The 25,298-nt window shown below is 37.8% G+C and overlaps 1 protein-coding gene across 14 annotated transcripts in view; it reads right to left on the bottom strand.

Annotated features, from left to right (window-relative positions):
• Window positions 1-2,890: 2,890 nt before the first annotated feature.
• LOC138214246 (RNA binding protein fox-1 homolog 1-like) overlaps window positions 2,891-25,298 on the bottom strand; it is a 278,008-nt gene continuing 255,600 nt past the window's right edge. For 7 of the 14 annotated variants that reach the window (XM_069175661.1, XM_069175653.1, XM_069175651.1 and 4 more), the window contains 3 exons: window positions 23,217-23,281; window positions 12,409-12,484; window positions 2,891-7,005 (listed from right to left, as the gene is read on the bottom strand). In XM_069175661.1, coding sequence (XP_069031762.1) covers window positions 6,835-7,005; window positions 12,409-12,484; window positions 23,217-23,281 — 312 coding nt within the window. In that variant the 3' untranslated portion in view covers window positions 2,891-6,834. Of the gene's footprint in view, window positions 7,028-8,002; window positions 8,339-12,408; window positions 12,485-23,216; window positions 23,282-25,298 lie in introns of those variants that run through there. The other 7 variants (XM_069175657.1, XM_069175654.1, XM_069175648.1 and 4 more) reach the window with 6 other exon arrangements.

Here is a 25,298-nt window from a genome sequence, read left to right as displayed (position 1 = left end):
ATTATGATTTTCTTTCATATTTTGGACAATATACTATGTTATGATTTTTAGTTCTTGTACTTGGTCCTAAACACCTCAGAAACTCTTTCTGTAATCACTTAGTTACTCTAGATGACGTTGTCTTGGCCTCCAGTAAAACTGTGAGGAACCTTGGGGTCATCTTTGATGAGGATTTGTCCTTTAGACACCATATAAAGCAAATCTCCAGAACTGCCTTCTTTCATCTACGTAATATTAATAAAATCAGGAAAATCCTTCCTCAGCGTGACGCAGAAAAACTCATTCACTCATTCACACTCTGTTGGAGGTTTTTCTCCCTTAAAGAGGAGTTTTTTCCTCCTAGCTTATGTGGGAATTGTTGAATTGTTGAATTGTTGGTTTCTCTGTATAATATTATAAAGTCTTGCTGTAAAGACTTTAATGTGTTAAGTACCATGAAATAACCTGTGTTGTGATTTGGCGCTATATAAATAAAATTGAATTGAATTGAATTGAATATTTTCAACGACATACTATAGTATGACTTTTTTAAATATTCCAAAGTATGACTTTTCTTTCGCATTTTGGACAACATATTATCGTATAACATGTTATCATATTTTGGAAGACATACTATAGTATGAGTTTTATGTCATATTTTAGATGACATGCTATAGAATGACTTTTTTGTAAAGTTTTGGACAACATGCTATAGTATAACTTTTTTTCACGTTTCGGACGACATCTTATTGCGTGACTTTTTTTTCCTAACCTTGACGACATAAAATAGCACGTCAGATTTTATCCAGCCGGGAATTGAACACAGAACCTTCTTACTGTGGGGTGACAGTGCTCACAATTGCACCACCCTATGATGTGATTGTTTTTTTATATTCTTCGCGACATACTAAAGTCTTTTTTTTTCTTCATATTTTGGAAGACATGCTTTATTATGAAGTTTTTTCATAATTTGAACGAAAACCTATTTTATATATTTTTTTTCATATTTTGGACGACATGTTATGTTATGATTTTCTTTCATATTTTGGACGATATATTATGTTATGTTATGATTTTTTTTTCCGCATTTTGGACAACAAAATATGACTTTTAAATATTCCAAAGTATGACTTTTTTTTCCCTATTTTGGACGACATCCTATAGTATAACTTTTTTTTTCACATTTCGGACGACATCTTGTGACTTTTTTTCCCTAAACTTGATGACATGAAATACCATGACATATTTCATTCAATATGATAAAAAAGTCACACTATAGCATGTCTTCTAAAATATGAAAAAAAAGGTAACTTTCTTTCATATTTTTGACGACATGCTATTGTATGATTTTTCTTTCGCATTTTGGACGACATTCTATTTTTCATATTTTTGACATCGTGCCGGAACAATTTTTTCTTATTTTGGACGACTAGCATCACTATGGGAAGCACAGTGGTGCAGTGGTTCACACTGTTACCCCTCAGTGAAAAGGTTGTGAGTTTGATCCTGGCCAGCATTCTACGTTCACTTTTTTATCATATTTTAGACGAAATGCTATAGGATGACTTTTTTTCATATTTTGAACGACACTGTAGTAGGATTTTTTTTTTCATAGTTTGGACAACATACTATACAATTCATTATGTTTTCATATTTTGGATCACACACTATTGTATTACATTATTATAAAATGTATATAAAACAATACGACTTCTGTTTCAACACATGATATGTTGTCCTTGGTGTATTTGCAATTAAATATGGGTTAATGAGATTTGCAAACACTTGCAATTCTGTTTGTATTAAATTTTAAACAGCGTTACAACGTTTTTGGAAACAGAGTTGTACAAATCTACACATTTGCACTATTTCCTTTCGGTTTCTTTTGATTCTTCATTTCCCCTAATCTCTGCAGTGGAGGTGAAGAGTGCAAAGTTAGTATCAGCATAGAAATACAATGTACACTTTTATTGGCAATAGAAGGGGTTGAATTAAAACAGAATTACCTCACCACATCCAAACATGGGGAAGTTCCTCATAAAAGCCTGAAATTAAAGTAGAATAGCTTTTTCACCTTTGGCGTTTGCTCAGGGTTTGATGAAGGTCGGAAAAACGGACAGAAATAATGTTTTGAAGCCTAACAGTGAAACCTCTCATTAATTACAGACTGCTGGAAAAAGAGGCTTTAGATTTTCTCAAACATGTAACAAGCACTCTGGGTTCATACCTGCTGATTCAGCTATTTGTACAGATGTGACAATGGATGTATTTAAAAGGGTCCCACTGAGATTGCATATGTACATGGCCCAGGTTGTTGTGCTCCTCCACTGCCTGCAGGTCATTTCATTACATTTCATTTTATTCATATAGTGCCAAATCACAACACAGGTTATTTAATGGCACTTAACACGTTAAAATCCTTACAACAGACCTTCACAACATTATACAGAGGATATATATATATATATATATACACATAGTAACATGTCTTTGACATATTACGTTATGGCCTTAACCTTAAGTCAATCGTTTTCACAGCGGTCTCCTGGTTAAAGTTCTGTATTTGAACCATTCAACCACTCCCGACCTCCTTCCTATGCAGACAATAAATTACATTCTTTATATTATATCACCTGACTTCCTCCTTTGCTCACGTCGTAGTTACAACAGCCAATAGAGGCTGCACAGTTTAGAGCCACAGACAGGAGAGGGAGGTCAGAAAGCATACAATGGTTTTACATATTGTTGGTTTTGGTCTTTTCATGGATAAGGTGAAGACAAAAATATAATAACACACAAGACATTAGAATCAGCTCTGGACATTCAGTACAGTGGTAAGATTTGCTAATAATAGAAGAAGAAAAAAAACTCCACTCCAAAGCTTTTTAAAGAGGATACAGGCGAGAAGATGTTGAGAAAAGAAAACTTTATTGATGGTTATTGATTAGTGGAAGAACCATAGTACATGCACATACAATGACTGGGTAGGAAGCCTTGTTTTGAACCACAACACCTACTGGAAGCAGAGCTTGTATAAAGTAGTTGCGGAGCCAGACATTCAGCATAGTGAGGACTACAAGTCATCCCGCTTTAGGTTGACGGTCCTCACACACAGCACACAGACGAAGGTGTGAACCAGCGGGCCGAGCGGCCCCGAGGCTCTTACTGCTGCCTTTTTTATAATGTGATGCATCTGAGAGTTTTTCCTATCTAATTTGTTATAAATACAAAAAGGGAGATATGTAACGACACCACTAATTGGGGATAGTTGTAAACAGAATGTGGCATAGGAGAGGCCTGTGGCTGGCTTGCAATGCAGCTGTAGCCGATCTCCTGTAGCCCATGTAGTGCTTTTCAAATACACTACAGATTTATTCCATTCATTTGTATTTACATCATAGATTAACCTGTTCACAAATCATTTATTTCTCATATTTATTTAGTATTGTAATATTCAAACAGTTAATTTTCAAAGATTAAAGGTTGAGTTCTAGAAAAGGAAAGGATGTTCCATTAAGAATGTCATGAGAGGAAGTACGAAGAAGCAGAAACAGCAGAACTGATTAAAAACAAATGTTGAGAAAAATTACAATTACAGCACTGATATGTTTCAGGTTTATGTGAAAATTACAAGTTGCATGTGCAAAATTGTACAGTTGACAAAAAAAAAGAAAAAAAGATGAATGAGACTATCTACATTGTGATTACATTATTTGAAAAGATTCAATAAAAATCAGAATATGATTTGATAAAAAATGAGATAGCTCACCTTGACAACTGATCTACTCTTCTAAATCTAAAACATTATACCATTGTGTATTTCATATAAGAGAACATCTTCACTGCACAGTTCAAATATAATACATTGTTGGATTATTATAGTTTACCCCTTTAAATTTTAATTATGAAAGAAGAAAATAAACAAACAAAAAAAAAGCAAACCAAAATGAACAAAAGCATAAAATAGACACAGTGGCTTTGACCACTGCTATATATATATATTTTCAAATCTGTCCTGTAATATAAAAATCATCAATTATACCAATGAATATATTGGACGTTTATATAAAAACATCTATGTGAATGGCCAACACTACTCATTATGGAAGAGGATTAGGGCCACGAAACATTTAATTTTAAGAATCTAAGTCACAATCCAGTGATCAAAGTTTGAATTTGTCCCCCAGGATCCCAAATGTTTTCATTAGAGTTCTGCATTAAATTTAAAAACTATATATATGTATATACATATATATATATATGTATGTATGTATATATATATGTATACATACATATATATATATATATATGTATGTATGTATATATATGTGTATACATACATATATATATATATATATATATATATTATTATATTTTTTTTTTAATTCATGTGGCCCCAATGCGTTTTCATATCTCAGCATGTGGACTAAGTGGTTAAATGGTTGAACAGTTTTAGTTGCCATGGCAATCCCACCCCACACCCCCGCCCATATCTCATAATTCTGTGTAGAATCTCGACTATACACATAAACACGCCAGACATGTCCACCAGAAACCTTTGGCTTGAAGTAATGAAAAACACAACCACATCACTTAATAGATCTACAGTCTGAATAACGTGCTGACTCTTACCATTGTCTTATGAAAAAAAAAAAAAATGAAACTGAACTTCTGTCCTCTATGAAAGCTGTGAGCATCTGTGTTTGCTACCTATTGCTGTAGCATTATTTCATTTAGAGATCATAACTTGATTACCCCACAATCTCAAGATGATTTAGAAAAGTGCAGGGATGCCATCATTACAGAAACAAACTGTCATATTTTGTCATTATAAAAATTACCAAAATGCATTGCATTCACCAATAAATAAAAGAACTGGAGACCTCATCTTGTAGTAATGACTTGTTATCTTATAATTATGAGAATCTTGTAATTATCGGTATTTGTTTTAGCCTGTCTAATCAATGTAGCCATAGGAAATGATGTTGCCAGTCGTTGTTGTAATTGGGTCAGTTCAGGAGGAGCAGACTCTGTGTTTGCTGAATGTTTTGGTGCTGAGCGTAATATATGTGCAAAGATATCTGTGTAGCACCAGGAGCTTAAAAACAAATCAAAAGGCCAAATGCTTCATCAGAATTCAGTCATCAGTCAAAACATTCCCTGCCACCAGCTGTTTCTTTGGAATGTACTGATATAGAAAAAGCTTGGGTCCAGGTTTCCTGAAAGAAAGCACTGCAAAATCTGTGTGTCTGAAAGCTTAGAAATACTTGGAAGAGGTGACATAGTGGTTATTAAAACCGGAGCAGCTCTCAGCCAGCTTTGACTCACAAGCTGAGGGGGATGACTTTATAAGTGGAATGCAACTTCTGACACGGGTCATTAATTAAAGGCTACTTTGGGCATTGTGTACACACATTTGCACCCAAATATATATGTGGTTTATTTAGTAAGGCTAAAAGGCCCATGACCAACCAGGGCTGGAGTAACCTCAGGGGCCCGGAGCCAAATGTTGTTGTTGGGCCCCTGTACATGACAGACACTGATCAGAGCCCCAGAGCTCAAATGATTAGCTCATTAAATGTAAATTAATAGCTTTTTTCATAAATAATGAATCATTCAAGTCATTTATAAAGCAAAAATTCCCCAAACCTTCTGGTACCAGCTTCTCAAAGAGGAATATTTTCTTGCTTCCTAGTTTTCTATATCAGTTACCTCAGCATCTGGGAGTTTTGGTTGTTGGTTAGACAATTCTATACACTGAACAATCAATAGATTGGTTAGGAGGATAATTGGCATATATATTGACAATGCAAGTAACTGTTGGTTGCAGCCTTACAATCGTTCTATGAAATGAATGACACAACCTTCCCAAAGGTTTTCTGTGGTCTGTGTTATCGACCTGAGACACAGAAATTAAAAAATGTAAGCAATTTCATGAAACACAACTTGTCTTTTACAAGTCCAGAACCACAAAGTGAAGGACGGGTCTGGCAAAGTTGTCATTATATTTCTATGGAACATAGTAAAGTAAACCTTCATGTTACATGCAATGAAACTGGGCTAGAACATTTTTGCATTTATTATTTTGATGCAGACTTTGAAGACACTAAACAGATTTTTGTCTTGGAAAAGGATTATTATTTTGGTTTGGTGACGTAATTATAAGCATGTGATCGTACAGTCGCAGTCACATGTAAACAGTTTATTTTGAAGATAAGGAATACAAGTCATTATTTCAAGATGGTGGACCTAAAAAGTAGAAATCATGCTGCTATCAGCATCTCTAACTTACCCATCCAGCCTTTGTTTTTTCTCTATGTTCATGATTTCAAGGCTTCTCTACTTTCTCCCAAACCCAAAGAAAAAAAAAAAATCTATTAATGCTAAACTGACATAGGAAGTGTCAAAAGAAGCTGAGAGAGGAAAAAACAACACTTGACAATCATAGTCACTTTACCACTCTTACAAAACATAAAAACCCCAGTGTGACTATGACCTATCTTACAGGGGTGGAATTCTATACAAGCCCTAACAATTTGAATCTGATAAATATTTCCTTTGTGTCCTAATCATTACTCTAGCAGGTGTCTATAAGTCCCATGGAAAAAACCTCTACAGCTGATAAACTATGTCTTTAGAAATTAAAAACCCACAATATCAAAATACACAGCACAAAATATCTGAGGTATAAGATGAAAAATATCAGCTGTCATTTTATTCGTATTCTTTTTTTTTTTTTTTTTTTTGTACTTCTCTCTTAAGAGATGCTGAAATGATGCACAAACTGCATGTATTGCAATACCCAGGCCTCAGTAACGTCTCTCCTCGTGCTCTCGCTCTGTCGTTCTCATTCGCTCACACACTCACGTGCACACACACTTTCTTTCTGTCCTGTTGGAAGGTTGAGTATAGGTTGGAGGTGTTGCTAATAGGGTGCGAAGCGGCTGTAGCCTCCCCGGTATATACTAGCCTGGAGAGAGGACAGCACCAGCCCCACGTCGTCGGCATGGCTCCGAGTTTTGGCATCTGTCAGTGGGGCAAACGCATTCTGAAACACACACACACACACATGTGCACAAATACAACAACACACACGCAAAGGAATATACACCCACAGGAGAATGCAAACACACAAATATTCATAGAAACACCAAGTTACACGAAGACATGGAAAGACACGGACACACACACACACACGCACACACACAAACCCTTGTTAGCCCCACTGACTCCGGCACAAACTACGACAAGAGTTTCAACATTACATTACCGTTATTCCAGTGCAAACCCACGGGGGATGAAAAGACCCGTGACCGGGGCAATCGTCATGCAGCAAGCACAGCGAGACGCTTCATGCCAGGGGTGCATGCCAACAGCTACGTGAAAGAAATCCAGTCAATACAACTATGAAGAAGCAAAGGAAAAGATGAGTCAAAGAAATCAAGTCAACAGGTGATTCTGAGCTGAAAACCAGGAAGGTTTGAATCTTTGGGATGAATCTTGCTGGTTTTCACCAGGTGGAGGTGAAGCAGCTTTTAGCAACAGTCCTTTGAGATATTTTATTCCATGTCCTGTGTTTCTGTGTGTCACAATCAGAAGAAGATACTGATAGTTTCATCTGCTTCTGTTATGATAAAACTGCATGTATTCATTTTATTAACAAGCTTTTTTATGTTTGTTTGTAGTGGCTAGACAGTCTCAGTAACACGTTAGAGAAATTTGATCAACTATATTTACCGAGACAACAACTGTGCCCATCTTTGGGAGAGCACAAGGTGTCTCCTACTCTAACAGCTGGGTTAATAACAACTCTAACTTTGAATGGACTTGGCTTGGTGACGTGTCCATTGTTTGATGTTACGAGTGTTTAAGTGATGGGCGAGGGAGACCTTTTTGCTAGCACCGGTTGGTGTGTTCAATGAGGACAACATTAAGATGACTCAGTCTTAAAACATTTTTGTATGAATTGAATCTATCTCCACAATCCTGCAGTTTTTGGAGAATAATCTGTCCACAGTGAAACCACAGCTAAATCTCTTTATTTCAGTTTCCAAACCAAAAACCAAACTGCGAACATCTGGTGAGGAAGTTTGACTGACCAGCATCACTTTGTGTGACCAGAATGACTTTCTGACCACAATCCTGATTTTAAGAATGGGATGTCGTTGGAAATAAATGTGCTGGCGACGATGGGTCTTTTTAACTTTGCTGCCCCATCTTTGACTGTGATACAGTGTCAGCCTGATACGTCTACTTCAAGTCTTCTCCTGCCAGGTTATTTAGACGAAACTGCCAGTTGGTCCAGGTACTGCAGCAGTTGCAGTGTAGATACATAGTCTGGTTAAGCAGCTAGGTGTCTCTGTGGGGGTGAGGAGGAGGCGAATTATTGTCGATCAGTAAGAGTCATGGAACTGACTAAAAAAAAAAAAAAAAAAAATCTAAACAGAGGTTGCATCCCAATCCCCCTAATAGTGTCCACATTTCCCTCGTGTGTCTTCTTTCCATCACAGTCCGTCACACTTAAGACACGAGGACGTGCAGGAAAATCAAGAACATGAAGGAAACACTTTTGTTTCTCCTCCTCGAACAAAACACTCCGTGCACATCTATTAACAACCTGTGCAGACGGACTAGACGGCCCAGAAACTAAACAAACATTTCTACAAGAAGCACATTTTTCTTTAATAATTACTTAACATAAATTGATATTCTGTTTGTAACCTCATTATTTTAAATAATGTGTCTTTTGATTAGAATGTCATAATTTGCAGAAGTTTATTTTTAGGGAAAGTAAAAATTAAGCATCTCATACATATGATTTCTAGCTGTAGATGTGACTCAATAAACAATTAAACTTTTTTATTGATGACAAACATCAATCATACTCTCCTCTCCTCCCTGACATAACATTGTCACTATACAGAATAAACGGGATCATAAAGAATGTTTTATATTCGTCAATAACATGTACAGAAAATTGTTAGTCAGATGGTCAATCAGAAAAGAAAATCAACAATTTGATAATACTATTTGGACGGTTCTGTTTTTCCTTTTAGGAACAAAATCATATTTCTGCAGTTTTCTGCCAAAACATCCCGATCAGTTGCATTCACCAACAGATTTCCAATAAACGGTAAACGAGTTTGGTAAATACGCACTAATGTGTTCAGCTCCCCATCGCGTTCTTCGAGTAAAACACTTTCTGGGTAAAACTGACTGCACAGACCGATCAAACGAGGAAAGTGGGATGTACCAAGGAGTCGCTGCTGGGCGAGTGAGTGGGTCACTGCATTCTGATGAAAATGCCTATCAAGCTAATTGAGCTTGTCACGCCTGGCTGGGCAAAGGTTGGATTCATAGACCGTTTATAGGTAAGTCAGGTCTGAGTTAGCAAATGATGTCAGCTGTCAATAAGTCTTTCACAAGGCTTGAGAAGATTGATGAATTGTACACTTGACTGATATTTTCAACCTATTTGCTGAAAGTAATTTGCAAACATTCATGACAGTTCTTTTTTGATGAATTACACATTAGCTGAGTCAAGGTTTCTGTTGTGTTTGAAGGCATTGTTTCCTCCAGTCCGCCCCGCTTTCTTACTCACTCCTTCCCTCCCTCGCCTCCTCCCCGCTGCTGCGACACCACGTGGGATTTAATTATCAAAATGACTAATTATTTCATTACCAGGGAGTGCGGGGTGAGGTGGTATCCACCAAATTAGAAATATAATAACTAACAGGGACTGGGCTGCCAAGGCGTGAAGACATTCATCACCTTTTACAGGCGGGATTAATGTGGCATTTGGACTGCCGTTAGCAGCACAGACAAATTCAATTAAGTTTAAGTGAGGAGATGTCAGTGGTGCTGAAAAGCTCATGCACAGTGACTGAAGAAAAGAATTGGGTGGGGGAGGGGGAGAATACGAAGCGAGAAAGTGTGGACGGCCCGTTCTCATTCCCGGGGCGTCAAATACTGCCGTTGTGTCAAAGCCGCTGGCGGCAGAAAGATAGAGACAAGGTGCCTTTGGCATCGGCACCGTGACCACCCAATTCAAAACGTCCCATGACGGAGTACGAACAGTGAGTCCACTGGAGGATGAGGTCGGGGCTGGTTGGACTTTCAGCCAGGAGATTGCTGTTTGAGTAAGTTAACTTATTTATGAATATAATGTAACTTAACTGACTTTAGTAACTTAAGTAACATACTTAAATGAACCCAAACGATGAACCATTACCGAACCTAACCACGTGGTTTTGGTGCCTAAACCTTTTGTCTAAAGCCGCCTGATATCTGAGGTCCTGGGATGAGAACGAGTTGGCAGGATACATACTATCTCCAAATTGAGAGCGGACCTGTGTGCAGTTTATGCGGGTGGCAAACTTCTTTATGCCGTTACTTACATCTGACAAGTCATTCTGATTTTACGAAGCCTTATTAACCTGAAAGCCTCTCTGCAGAGCACACAACTGAGCTTCTGCACAGATTCACAGTTTCTCCGGTGAAATCATTGGCAGCAAATCAGTCAGGCTCAGAATAAATCCAGCACCATCAGAGCTGTCAATACACTTTTATTTTCAGCTGAAGTCCAAAAATTATGTCCAATAGAGAACCAAGACTTTTGTGTGTGTGTGTGTGTGTGTGTGTGTGTGTGTGTGTGTGTGTGTGTGTGTGTGTGTGTGTGTGTGTGTGTGTGTGTGTTCTGGCGCATCAATTGGATTATTGCAGAGTTTTTATTTTTGCTGCTTAAATGTAATACAATTTGCAGTAGTGGCATAACTGCAAGCATGAACTGCTGTGACCACTAACGTAAATAAAAAATAAGGCAACAGATAAAAGACCTCAGCCTATAAATTACTGTAGATGCATGTAGATGGGTCAGTGCAAAAGCTATGTATTTTGTTAAGGTTAGGTAGGTTAGGTAGGTACTTTATTAATCCCCAAGGGGACATTTTTTCACTACAGCAGCATACAGGAAGCAATAAAATAATAATCAAATAATAAAAAGCAATAAAATAACAGTAAAAAAAATATAAAATATAAAATGCACAATATATACAGTACAGTATATATATAAGTATCCTGAATCATACATATTGATAAAATAAAATCATCTGCCACTGCGTCTTTGGTGTTGTACTGCATCATCGTTTGGGACTTCACAAAGCAAACATTTGAATTCTTTGGCTTCTCTTGTTTTCAACAACAGGCTTTTTAGATTTAATTTGAGACATCTGACTCTAAAATTGAACAGATACAGTGGAGATGAATTAAGTCATGTTTTAGTTTAAAAGATTACATTTACAAAAATGAACTGCAACATCTATTTACAGAAACAGTCTTTGTAGCAGATCATATGTGAATAGTTTTACCTGCAACCATTTTCCACTGAAGAAATAATGCCTGTTTCTACTGTCTGCAGTAGTTATTTTTTTTAACTAATGTTGTTCTGTTGGATTCATCAGACCCAGTAAAGAAAAGATTTGAATTGTTTGAGTCTAGTTCATGAGTGAAAGATGGAATGCAGTTCCTGCAGATGATACGCCACACTGCTGTGGTGCAGAGGGAGCTCCGTTAGCTTTAAGCTTCAGCTTGAAGTTAACTCACCGATGGTGAAGAGCTTCAGGTATCCAGAACAACGAGTTCATGGCTACAAACAGTGCTACAAAGATTGCTGGACACTCCAGAGACACCCTTCAGGTGTTTTTCAGGCAGGTCTAACTTTGTAACCTGGAGTTACCAGAACCACATTCCCTACATGAGTATCTGGGTCTGGGTACGCTCCATAGGCCATCGTTGGCAGTCCTCGCGTAGACTTTGGGTTCATTTATTAGACTATTGGAGCAACTTTAACCAACTGGTACGTGCTGAAACTAGACAAAAGTCAACCACTGCTGCAACTACATTTAGAAAAACCAAGGTTGATTTCAACATCGTCGCACTGACCCACTGCGACTGGTCGGCGATTGGTACGCCATTCAGAGTGGTTGAGTGAATGTGGACCAGGTAGTATTGCAAGAGAAGGTAAGACATTCATTAGGTTCTAAAAAAATGTTGAGCACCCTGGCATTTGATAGCACTGCTTACTGGCACTGGTCTGATCATTGAAAAGACCTGTGTTTTAATGTAAAATCCACCTAAACTCAGGTGTTACTGTAATTTTTTTAAGGTTAAGTTTATATTGCCCTTCTCAAAAAAAGCAAATGGTCAGTTAGCCTTCACTATTCTTTTCCACACAAGCATATGCACATATTGCAGCTCTAAGAATGATGAAGGCAAAAGAGAATCTCAGGTCATATTTTGGACACAAAGTGTCTAAAATCAAAATTTGTTTTTAGATTTTTAGACACTGAAAATGTGAAGTGGGATGATGCATGACGTGAAGAGGACCAGACATAAAGAAAAGGGGATATGTGTTAAATTTGACAGTCTTACCATGGCACCAACGCTGTATGTGGCTGCTGGAGTGAGTGTGTGGTTGTAGGGGTCGGCAGCATATACTCGTCCGTAACTGTAAAAAAAACAAACACGAGTTAATAGGTGGTTAAGTCAAACTGTGTCCTGGCTGTCAAGCAGAGTCCTTAAATCTTCTCATTAGTTCTTACCCACCATCAGTGATATACATAGGGTTTAAATGTGATAATAGTAATGGGTGTGCAAAAAATAGTGGATTCTACTCTTTCTTTGCACATAGACATGTTAGTACCATGATAAGAAAATGTAATGAGAGAGTCATAATGAAATTTATAATGACAGTTCCACAATCACTGAGAATTATGACCCAAGTTTGCAGCCCTGCACGGCTTTTTAGTCTCATTTAGCTCATTGTTTTAGAAGTAACGAGATAACAAGGAATTTAATTTAGATACTTCAAATCAAAATTAGATAGAATGTCAAAATGTATTTAAATTATGAAACATGAGATCATATGGTTTTTTTTAAATTTATTTTATTTTTAGAGCAAGTCCAAATTAGATTAATTAACCTCCCACAATGAGTCAGTTTTGCACTAAAAAGTCAAATAAGTTTTAATTAGTTTTAATGAATGATAATGTATATTATTACTAACAATTCATGTTTTTTTTTTTCAACAAGTCTCCAAAACGGTGAAATATTGTGTTTTTCACTGCCCTCCTGGAATCCCCTATCTGAGTGTCTTCTGATCTGACGCTATCACATTTGCAGCACATTTGTCAGTACCGACCAAAAACGTTTTCTGATGTGGCGACAATGGTTATGGCTTGGTTCGATTTTGGCACCAGAGTGCTCTGCGGGAAAGATTGTGGCTTCAATTGGAATTACGACTGATGACAGTTATGGTATTAGCTGAAACAAATAAATGCTCATTTTCTTCTTGTGAGTATATATATTTGTTCAGGTGGAAATTAGTTTCTGTATCTGAGAGTCAGTCAAGGACTAAGAATGAAACATTCTTCTTAACAGTGATGACAAAGGTCATTTTAAAATCCCCCAGTTTCATGATCTGGCTCGACAACATGCTTTTTCCACACTCTGTGCAGCAGCGTTGTTCAGTGTCAAAGTAATATCACACTACATTGTTTCTTGGTGTGCTCACAGGATCACATATGAACCACATCCAGCTTCAATGTTTAATGTTGTCAGATGTCAAAATGAACCACACTTTTATCTTTCAAACTATAAATGTCAGTGGATGATAAAATAATAATAATTATATGTATACACAACAAACTCAATGGCAGTCTGGCCAGCAGCTGTGCAGATGTACTCTATGTCGACCAATTATTGTTAAACTGAACATTTTGTTTGTCATTTCTTTCCACCTCCTGTTTTCAGACCCGTTCAATTCAATAATCTCAAGGGCTGTGATTAAACAGTCTCGGACAGAGTTGGACAAAATTGTTTGAAGAAGACAGAATCGACATGACATACAGAGAAAGACACAACGCCTCATGAAAGTAGACTCAATATATAAATAATCAAATAACAGACAATCACTGAGTGTTCTATTTTTAGACAGAAATAGACAGCAGTGTTTATTCCTGGTGAGCATCCCTGCTGTGGCCCACCAGCCCCCCAAGCCCCCCACCCCCAGTCCTAGTCCAGTCATGATAAGGGCGAATCAGGGGCCAGGGCCTGGGCCCATAATCGAGCTGATTTGCATAGCAGCCCAGTGGTTGAAGCGATTAGAAGTTAATCCCGATTAGTTTAGCACATTGCTATTCACCATGCAGCCCCCCCAACACCCACACTCAGCCCAGTACCACATTTGACCTATCTTATCTCACAGCACAGAGCACTAACCCATCATCACTGTGTGTGTGTGTGTGAGAGAGACATAGCGTATGTGAGAGAGTGTGTGGTAAGCTGCAACAACAACACAAATTCAAATGCAATTTGAGTCAAATGCATTTTTAAAGTGACCCTGAGGTGAAAAGATAAACCCGGAAACAACATTTTCAACAGCTCTACAAAATGGTTGGAAGCTTGGTCAAATGCACAAGGTATTATGATAGAGGAAAAATTAGGTTGAAATATTTTCAGAAATGCATACAGTTATGCAAATTTAAAGACAGCCAAAGTACTGCAGGCTAATGACATTAATTGCATTTTGCCATTAAAAAAAATTACAAAATGATACACAATTTCTTCCTGAAGGTATTTCCCTTTTTTAAGAGCATCAAGTATTTATTTTTTTCTTTCTTGAGAAAGAGAAAGGTCAGATGATCAAAATTGGTCTAAAGCCTCTGCATAATTTATGTGGCTGGTCTCACAGTAGCAGCTCTGAGGTAGTATTTTGGCACAGTAGTGCTTTAAGCCAACATAACCAAGCTAACATTCTCACAATGTCCACGTTCACATGTTGATTTTATACGTAGATAATATTTGCTATGTTCACCAGCTACCATGCCGACATTTGCTAATTAGCAGGAGAAAAAAAAATAGTCGAGGCTGATGGAAATGTCATTAATTTTGCCTTTTAACCGAGGTGTTGAACCAAATACATTTTTGGCCCCGAGATGATGCTCAAAACCAGAGGATGACCAAAGTTTGAACACTTTCTCCAGAGGAGAATGTAAAAGTCTTAAATTGAATGGCAGTACATCAAGTAGTTGTTGAACAGTCTTGAATGTAAATATCCCCCTGATATCAGTGACACACTTAAAGGTTGGGAGATCACCAAAGTCAGTATATCTCATCCTCTGAGCACCATGAAGTGATGTACAAAATTGAATTGCAATCTACTCAATAGTTGTTGAGATATTTCAGTGCACATGTCCGTAGTGACAGCAGTCACAGCCTGTGAGGTTGAGTCATGCCTCGCATGTGTGATGCTTCATCTAAAGAAAGGGCTCAACATGCCACACGCAATTCCCGGCAACTATAGACAGGGAAAAGATCTGTGATCACATTTGTATTATGAAAAATCATGGCAGAAATCCAATAGGCTCTAATTTGAATAATATCATGGAAATAATTTAACTGGTAAAGGACATCATTTCCCGGGTGCTCCTCCCTCTCCTCTGTGTCGGTGTATCTCGCTCTGAACGAGAATAAACAAAACTCTCCACTCGTCTGACCTCAAACATTGACAAACCTGATAACTGATGGCCAGTTATCAAAGGGAAACTCAGTGATTGAATGACAGGACTGGCAGTACCAGCGCCGCGGTAGACATGCTGCAGGTGTGGAAACACACACACACACATGCGAGTGAGCTGCAGCTTTGCAGCAAAGTAGAGATATAACGCACACACACACCCAGGCCTAACATGGTGGACAGCCACACAATGTCACCTGCCTCAGCTAATAATATGCTGGAAGAAACATCAGCAATTTCTTTGGTTTACTTTGAGTCATTTAAGATACTTTCAATATGGATAATAAAACACAATCACTCTTTCTTTAACGTAAGTGCAGATTCAGCCTCATCGCTGGTGCAGATCTTACGAAAGACAGAAGATCCGTCAGGATGCACAGACTGTTGCAAGAAAAGCAAGACAATTACTAATAATTCATTGCCTAAATTCATCAAGTGCAATTCAAATATGGTCATTTGTAATTTTAAATGTGTGTGGTTCAGCCTTGGTAAGCGTTATTCTTACTTTATCTGCAGTCAGGAATGCCTGTGACATGAACGGTTGGGTGTTTGTCATTTCTCATGGCTCATGAGTCACCATCAGGGGTTGGTCTGTTTGGTTTGGGTAACTACTGTGTGCAGTGTTGGGATCAGGAAAGCAATTCTTAATAACCAGCTCCTCTCGACAACTCTACTCTCTCTGAACTAATCATCATCCTTACAAAGCAAATCTTTGACAAATGAGTTATGAAACTTGATACAGTCCAAGAAATGTTGTATTTCCTGAAGTGTTAAAGTGTTACATTGAAGTGAAAATAATATGGGAGAAGAAGGACAAATCACTCATTTTCTCGGAATAAACAGTCAAGTCTTAATAAACAGGGTTGACTACGCTACGATGTATATTTAATGTCTCTCCTCTGTGCCTTGACTAGCTAAAGCAGTGTTAAGATATCTGCATTGACCAGAAGGAAAGCCGAGCACTTTTAAAGATAAGGTTCACAAGACTGTCAACAGTGTTCAAGGTGATGTGAGTGTGTGAGATGTGAATGTGTGTGTGCTGATGTTTAGGAAACAGTCTTGACAGGCTACTATTTCCAGAGGAGGTAACACTGGGTCACGAAGCTCGAGGCTACGTCCACATGAATACTTTTCATTTTGAAATGCATAACCTATGCTACGATTAGCCCTCGTGTTCACACAAGTCCAGAGCTTTTGAACTCATAAAATGGAGAGTTTTGAAAACGTTGCTGACCCTAGTTGAAAACTTGGGACACTGTTTCAGTTTATATGGAGGGAAAACAGACTTTTAGAGACGGTGACGCAGACACTTATGTTCGCTGCTTGATTACTACCTTTGACATTTCCTTTTCAGATTCGTCACGCCCCAATAAAGTTCCTTTTGTCCCTTTGCCAGAAGAAACACACCACATCAACCTTTCCTATGAGTGGTTCATTTAACAGTGAAGAAGAATTACAGGTGATGTTGACATTGATGTCTATGCCAGCAGCAGTTGTGCAGTTACATCTTGCATTTTATAATACTGCTACTACACAGGACTCGAGCTGTTGCTTAAGTGACTGGTGGCAATTCCTGAGTCCAGCTGCATTATCAGCCACAAATGGAACGGCAACTCTTTGGTGAGGCCAGAAGGAACTAGCGCCTGTTGGGGTCATTTTATGAATTAAGTTTTGTTCCTCAGGAAGGGCGACACTGATCGACGTCAGTGAAAGTCTTTGTCTGAGTTCAAAGCTCGAAGGGAAGCGGCTGGCTTGAAATTGATTACGTTTTCTGTCATGTTTTTGTCTGATAACACACCTTATGCATTTAAGTTTTCATGCCTCTGCGCTGGCAATAGCCATATCCGGAGGCATTATGTTTCCAGGTTGGTACTAGGTACTAGAGCTGTCACTTTTCATTCAAGATTTGAACATTCATTCAAACACAGTTCAAATTCAAACTGTCACTCCCTCCCCTGAGAGGATCAGATCAACCTGACTATGTTATATCCTTTCATAAACCTGCAGTAGCAGTTATCACTTGAACTGTCCGGATGTGGTCGTAGGATTCAGAGCAGACTCTCCAAGGTTGTTTTGAAGTGATGGACTGGAATATATTCTCTGTAATGCACACAGGAGGACATAGATGGACTCACAGCACTGAGAGGGTCATGCTATTTAATTTCTAAAGCATCTTTACAATCCGGCCTGCAAGACAATCTCCAAAAGATACAGGTAGACCACCTCTGCACCTCCTGGATTACTGACTACCTGAGTGACACACCACACTGTGTTCAACTCTCACCTTTCCTCTTTCACCCTGTGTACCTCCGACTTCTAGTACAACTCAGAGTCCTGTCATCTGCAGAAATAGTCAGGTGACTCAGTAGTTAATGGGTGTGTCAGTGATGGGAACAGGTAACTCCGAATGGTTGTGGACTTTCTGAGGACCAGGGCTAAGTTAAAAACGATATATCCAGGGAGAAGAGGTGATGGTGGAGTGCTACATATACAGACTAGACTGGAAACACTGAGGCTGTCTACAGGAAGGCACAGAGCAGACGCCACTTTCTAAGGAAGCTTCGGTCCTTTGTTATGTGTAGCAAGATGATTCATATCTTCTACTAGTCTGTTACTGCAAGCGATGTTTTCTCTGCAGCCATCTGTTGGGGCAGCAGCATCAATCACACAGTGACACTAAGAAACTGAACCAGCCGATAAAGAAGGCCGGCTCCGTGCTGGGATCTGCTTTGGAAACCCTGAAATTGGTTGTTGAGAGGAAGATGCTGCACAAACTGCTCAGCATAATGGACAACCTTTCTCATTTGTAGCATGACCTACTGGTCAGACAGCAGAGTGCTTCCAGTCAGAGGCTCCTTCGCTACAGAAAGGACTGCTACAAGATCCACACAGTAACACCTGCCCACTGCATTAACAATATACAGAATCATGACTCTCCTCTTTGTGAGTGGCGATGCACATTTATTTTAGTTCACAAGCAGTATGATTTTATGATTATGATATGAGGTATAAAGGATTGTTAAAAAAAAAAAAACATCCATGAATTCAAGAGTTAAATAACATTGCATTTGTCTCCTCTGTGTGAAAGCTTTTCACTTTGCCTCCCAGTGTGTCTGCATGAAACAACCATGAACATGGTTAGGCAAAGGTTTATAAGAGGAGCGTTGCTCCCAGGTCTGCAGTGATACCGAGAGGTTACTTGTGTCCTTGTGTAGCATTGATGTGCCCATCTGTGCAGGAGCACACGGGCACCGTGTGGGTCATGTTTATGCTATGAGGGTAACAGAGGGGAAGCACCAACAGCTGCTTACATGAGGTCTGACCGGACCCAGTCAGGGTCAGGTGACATACAAACCAGTATAAATGCAGCAGAGTCACTTGTGCAGATAAAAAAAAAAAGGGCATGTTCGGCTCTTTACCAGAGAAAGAACTACTTCCACAATCCAGAAATAAAGTACAACTTGTATGTTGACATTTTGTCTTTTTAATATGGTCATTTATCAGGTTGTCTTTTAATTTGCTCATAAAAAGAATAGATGTAAGTATGTATGCATATATTTATGTATGTATGTAGCCTATTAGGTATATACATATATAGGTGTATGGGTTACTAATGATATAATGTGTTATACTGAGATTTACTCTCATTTTATTGACATTATATTTCATAAATTGCATGCAGTATAAAATTCCACTCAACTTTCCAAACGCTCTGTTTTGACACAAGGTCCTTATAATAATATACACCATACCATAGTTATTTTTCTCTTTTTTTTTTTCTTTTTCGTACATATGAATAGATGATTATGAATTGTAGTATATAATGGATTAAAGTGTGAAATCATGTTGCATGTTTGATCTTATGAATCAGTTTTCCCCTGATGTGTTCTGAATGAAAGTACTGAGGCAGTAGAATCAATGTTCTTCACTTCAAATCCTGCCTCGTCTTTAATTCTCCCTTTGTGAATATGGTTTCATCATTCATAAGCATGATAGCTTATTTTCCAGTAAACTAACCGTACAGTCATGCCTGAAAGTTTGTGAACTCTAAAGAAATGTATACATTTCTGCTTATATATAACCTAAAGTATCATCAAGGTGTTCAGACAAGTCCTTGATGTAATAAACAAATGGGATGAAAGCATGATGCTTATCTATTGAGGGAAATGATCAGACATTACATATCTGTGAGTGGCAAAACTATGTGAACCTTTGCTTTTAGTATCTGCTGTGACCTTCTTGTGTGGCAATAACTTCAACTAAATGCTTCTGATATCTGTTGATCAGTTCTGCTCATTGACTTGGAGGAATTTTAGTCCGTTCGTCCACCAGAACAGATTCCACTCTGTGTTATTGGTGGGTTCCTCACATGAACTGCTCGTTTCAGGTCTGTCCAAAACAGTCATATAGGATAAAGGTCAGGAGTTTGACATGGCTATTCCAAAACAATAACTTTATTCCTCTTTCACCATTTTTGAAATAACAACATGTGTACATTGTTTTGCTGCATGACCCACATTCTCTTGAGATTTATTCTGTGTACCAGATGACATACTTCCCTTAGAACACTAACAAATATTGATCTTACATGTTAGGACTCTTGTGTAGTGCAAGAATTTAGTAGTGCCATTTCAAATCTCATGCTGCTGTTCTGCACTGAGCAGAAATAACCTCATCATGGGAACACATCAATACACCAAAATATCTATTTAATTATTTTACCCAGAAATCAGTGTGTTTTTGTGTCCTCTGTTTAACACTCAATAAACACACTGATTCTTCTGTCCAGCAGCAGCAGTGGAGAACAAACACGTTGTGTTCAGGAACAGCTGCAGCTTTCTCACATGCTTTAATTTGAAAATCCTTTACGTTGGTAGCCCCGCCCCTTCCTCTATGGAGCCAAGATGGCATCCGTGTAGGGTGGAAAGTGTCCAGCGTTTCACACTTCTTTTTTTGTACCGTTTTGAGTGCATCATTCTGGTACTGATAGTGTTCTGATGTGTCTGTACTGATGGTGTGAACACACTGATGCACTTAGAATAATGAGTGTTAGTACACAAGTACAACATCTGGAACACAGTATCAGTTCACAGACAGATGTCTTGACATTTTCCTTATAGAATTTGTTGGTAAATATTAAGTGCAGCAAAACAGGCCCAAACCATAATACTACCACCCCCATGTTTCACAGGTAGGATGAGGTTCTTATGCTGGACTGCAGTGCTTTCCTTTCTCCAATGATAACACTTCTCCTTTAAACCAAAAAGTTCTCTTTCTTTTTTTCTTTACTTGTTTAGAAGTTACCCAGTGTTCCTCAGTGACCTCGCAGACTGTTACACGCCTTCCTCTTGGAGTGATCTTCGCTGGTCAACCACTGCTGAGGAATAATGGCAACGATGCTCTTGAATATCCCTCTGTACCCACTCTGACTGTGGATTGGTGGAAACCAAACCTCTAGAAAAGGTTTTAAACCCTTCTCCAGCCTGATGAGCATCAACAACTCTTTTTTCTGAATTCCTCAGAAATCTCCTCTGTTTGTACCATGATACACTTCTTCAAACACGTGTTGTGAAATTCAGAGTTTGATAGATCCCAGTTCTCTACATGAAACAGGGCACCAACTCACACCTGACTAACATCGCGTTGATTGAAAATACTTGATTTTATTTTTACCTCGATATTAGCTGCTAATCCTAGAGGTTCACATACTTTTGCCACTCTCAGATATTTAATATTGCATCATTTCCCTTAATAAATAAATGACCAAGTATACTATTTTTGTCTCATTTGTTTAATTGGATTCTCTTAATCTACTTCTCAGCCTTGTGTGCAAATCAAATGAGGTCATATTTATGCAGAAATATATAAAATTCTAATTGGTTCACAAACTTTCAAGCTTCACTGTATACCTTCTTTGTCTGCTAAAATATTAGCTGTTCTATTTTCTAGACTCAAAGCTTTGTCTATAATAAATTGACGTATCAGATTTCTGCCATCCGGGATGGTTCATTTCAACCAAAAAACTGAAGTTAGGGAAAGTGAGGCAGGAGATGAATAATAAATCAAAAAGGACAGACATCTGCACGTTCCATTCAATTATAAACGAAAATTACACAGCAGTGCTTACTAATTTAATACAAATTATTCATTGTGTTATGAATATATCTATTATTAATAAAGTAGAGAAGGGCATGAGGGAGATAAAGTACCCTCAAATATCATTTCAGACCCAGAAACCCCTATTTCAACTCAGAGTCCTTTTTACAATATTCATGATTCATATTTTCACCAGAACTATGGTTCCTTGTTGTATTTCTATTATTTACACAGTAACTTCTCAAGAAGAAGTCTCTGCCTGAGACTTTGATGACAGTGACTTGTGGTGCAATTCAATGCAATAACCCTCTAATAAACCTTTAATGTTCTGACTATGTCAGGGAGGCACTGATTCAACATCATGAGTTTTGAGGCTCTGCATTGTGGTGCTGTTGCTATGCATACTTCCATTTTTATATTCAATGGGCAGACGGGGGTTTTGGTTGGATGACAATATAACAATATTGGTCGAGATGTTCCTGCTGTCAGTTAATGAACAGCTCACTTAAGAATCCAGTTTCACTGTGGAGAGAAAATAGTCTCACTTATTGTCACAAACGTGTTTCACGACAATTTTTTTTAGAAGCTTTCTGAGTAAATTAATATCTATAAACATTTGGGAAGTTCTTTACAGATTGTTGTCTGACATGTGTGGATCATTTCAGACTGTTTTAACAGCCTAAGAACCCCAGATGTGTGCTGCGTTTCAGTGCTGTTGAAGTGGAAAATCTATTTTAACTTCATAAAATCTACATTTTCTTTAAATGAAGATGTCTATTGAACTTTTTGACCAAATTAAAATATTGTTATTTATCTTACATATATTATATTTTATTATGATTAGATGTACATACACTATACTTATGTAGTTACATTTCATTAGTTTCTATTAATGTATGTATTGATTATTTTATCTATAGATACATGCAGTTTTCAAATATTGCTGTAATGTTAAATTTTGTATTCATTTTTATTTTATCATAGTGTATTTCACTGCACTCTTGGTGAAAATCTTTTGATATCACCTAAAATAGCTGCTCTATCACACTTGAGTGCCAGTAATATTAACAGATTCCATCAATCATGGATAATACAAACGGCCTTCTGAACGGTTTCACCTGAAACTTAAAATGGTCCCAGTCATGATCCACTCAACTCACAGTGTGGTGAAGTAGAGGAGATTGGAAATAATACGTGAATGCAAATAGTATCCCTGTTAAGAAGATAAACTTGCCAGTAGTTTGGGCTTTTATGTGACAGTTTTCATTACTTGAATTACACATACTGTACTGCAACGTGACAGAGTTGACTGAATTTACCAGATTTTGGACCGTATTACTCCTTTTAAACCAACTGAGCTCACTTCTACATATCTTTTTATCACAGCCAATAAAAAGCCACAGAGAACAAACACAAACACACTTTGCTCTTGCTGATTTCCCTGTAAATGCAGTCACTGTTATATTTGTGAAGCTTGTGCAGCCAGGGCTAAACAACTCTTTGGTTATTTCACAAAAAATAAAGCATTATGATTATGATTCTCCCAATGTGACAGTTTGCATTTTACCTGTCACTGTATGCAGCAGCTGTTGCAGCAGTAGGCTGGGCATATCTGTAGGCAGCGTAACCACCCTAGAACACACACACACACACACACACACACACACACACACACACACACACACACGTACGCACACACACACACACAAAAGAGAGATAACAGTAAAGTTAATTAATTCCTTGTGATGGATACTTTTCTCTAAACTGTTTTCTATTGTCCTGAACACATAAACTTATCATGAGACACATACTGACATTAATGAAATTTCATTTACACCGTTTTTTTATGTCTAATAAGTGAGATAAGAGTTCTATGACAGACAGAATGGCTCCTATTTCTTATTCTATTTCTATGACACTGCTAAAAGATAAATATTAAATGTAGTTATTTTTGCACTGAGCTGGTCATTTACTCCAAGCAGATGCAGCATAAATATGGGAATGCACGTAAACAGACTGGAACAACATCCACAAACATGCCTACTCACATTGAGACAGATTGTCTATAGATCCTTTTGTTCCTTTCATTTTGTTAAAGAAAAAAAAGGGGGAGGCTATAACCAGGAATTCAGAAATAATGTATTTCGTTAACGGTTCACTTAAATTTGAATTTACTTTATTTTTCCAACATGATGGTCTAAAAGCTATTTCAAAGCCAGTTGAACACTACAAAAAAATAAAATTATAGCCAAGAAAAAAATAACCATTTCTTTTGTTGTTGTTTTATTTCAGTTTGCCTAAAATTATTTTCCTTTATATGTGGATTGTCCAAAACAACATGTTCTTTTGCTTGAAAAGATGTTTTTTACTCATTAAATTTGAATTCCTCTTTTATAAAAGCCCAGAAATCCCCAGGCTAAAAATACCAAAGCTGTGACTTCAGTGTTCTGATTGGTTACAGCCCTGGTCAAAGTGCCCAATTAGCTTTCTGAATTCCTCAAATTAGCTTTCACCTCACTGTTAAGCTCAACATGGTCAAAATGATCTGTGGGTCAGTCTGATAAAAAGAAGATAAGGAAGCGCGATGCCAGCAGGAGAAGCAGCGATTAAAGCGCGGCACTTTGTTAAAGCGTGTCAGTGTGTAAAGAAAAAGGAGTTTGAGCTGGGAGATACAGCATACAGTATAAAAATAAGTGATAATTCCAGCAGATCAAATTTAACATGCAAAGAAGCTCACTGTGTGCATGCAAACACACAAACTGTATTCCATCCAGTACAATAGCCTGTGTGATGATTCAACTTTCTGGCAGTTTCAGTTTGCTTTTGTACTGCTGCATAATCTCCTGAAGCTGCGGGTGAATACATGGCTGGAGTCAAACGGGGGTTGCTGTTGGCAGTGAAACCATCTGCTGGCAAAGCTGACAAACCCACAGGCTCGCTGGATTCATTGTCCCTTCCTTCACAAGCACAACAAGCTTCAAACCTAATTCATTATTTTCACATTGGATTCACATTGAAGTGGCAGGTTTCGCTGCCCCTCTGAGGTCGTGTGGCCCTGTGATGGTGTTTGTATGTTTAAAGGTTGACCTGATCTGTTGATACATCAGTAAAAATGACCACTGAACCAATAGCTGTAAAGATGAGCAGGTGAGACATTCAAATTGGGTGAAATGATCTCCGGAGAGGAGTTGGCACTGTATAATATTATACTTTATCTGAAAATAAGATGAGCAGAAGGTTATTGAGAAAGAGCTATCCATGTGTTTCTATGTTTGTACACTATTAATGTCAGCTACTATTGCGTATACATGTGTATTTGTAAGTAATCTTGATATACTGTCTTGTTTAAGGTTTAAATAATTCAGAAAATGGTATTTAAAAAAAAGATTAATGCCAATATAAATTTATTTTTAAGCTTTTCCAAAGGACCTGCATTTTTATGTGATCCTGTCTGAGAACATGCTCACACTTTCATATTATAAATACATGAAATTTTGAATAATTATGAAAATAAGTATAACAGTCACAATAACATAATAAAACTCACAGTCACAATTAATGATTTAAATTTTAGACTTAGTGGGGAAGATGATGAGAAATCTGTGTTAGTATATATTGTTTTAAATATAATTGTTAAGGACATCCTTTA

Source organism: Embiotoca jacksoni, unplaced genomic scaffold, assembly GCF_022577435.1.
Source record: "Embiotoca jacksoni isolate LCO1_2020_lvr unplaced genomic scaffold, fEmbJac1.0.p SCAF_69, whole genome shotgun sequence".
Taxonomy (NCBI): domain Eukaryota; kingdom Metazoa; phylum Chordata; class Actinopteri; family Embiotocidae; genus Embiotoca; species Embiotoca jacksoni.
Note: the sequence above shows the minus strand (reverse complement) of the source record. Positions and strands in the feature narration are given on the sequence as shown.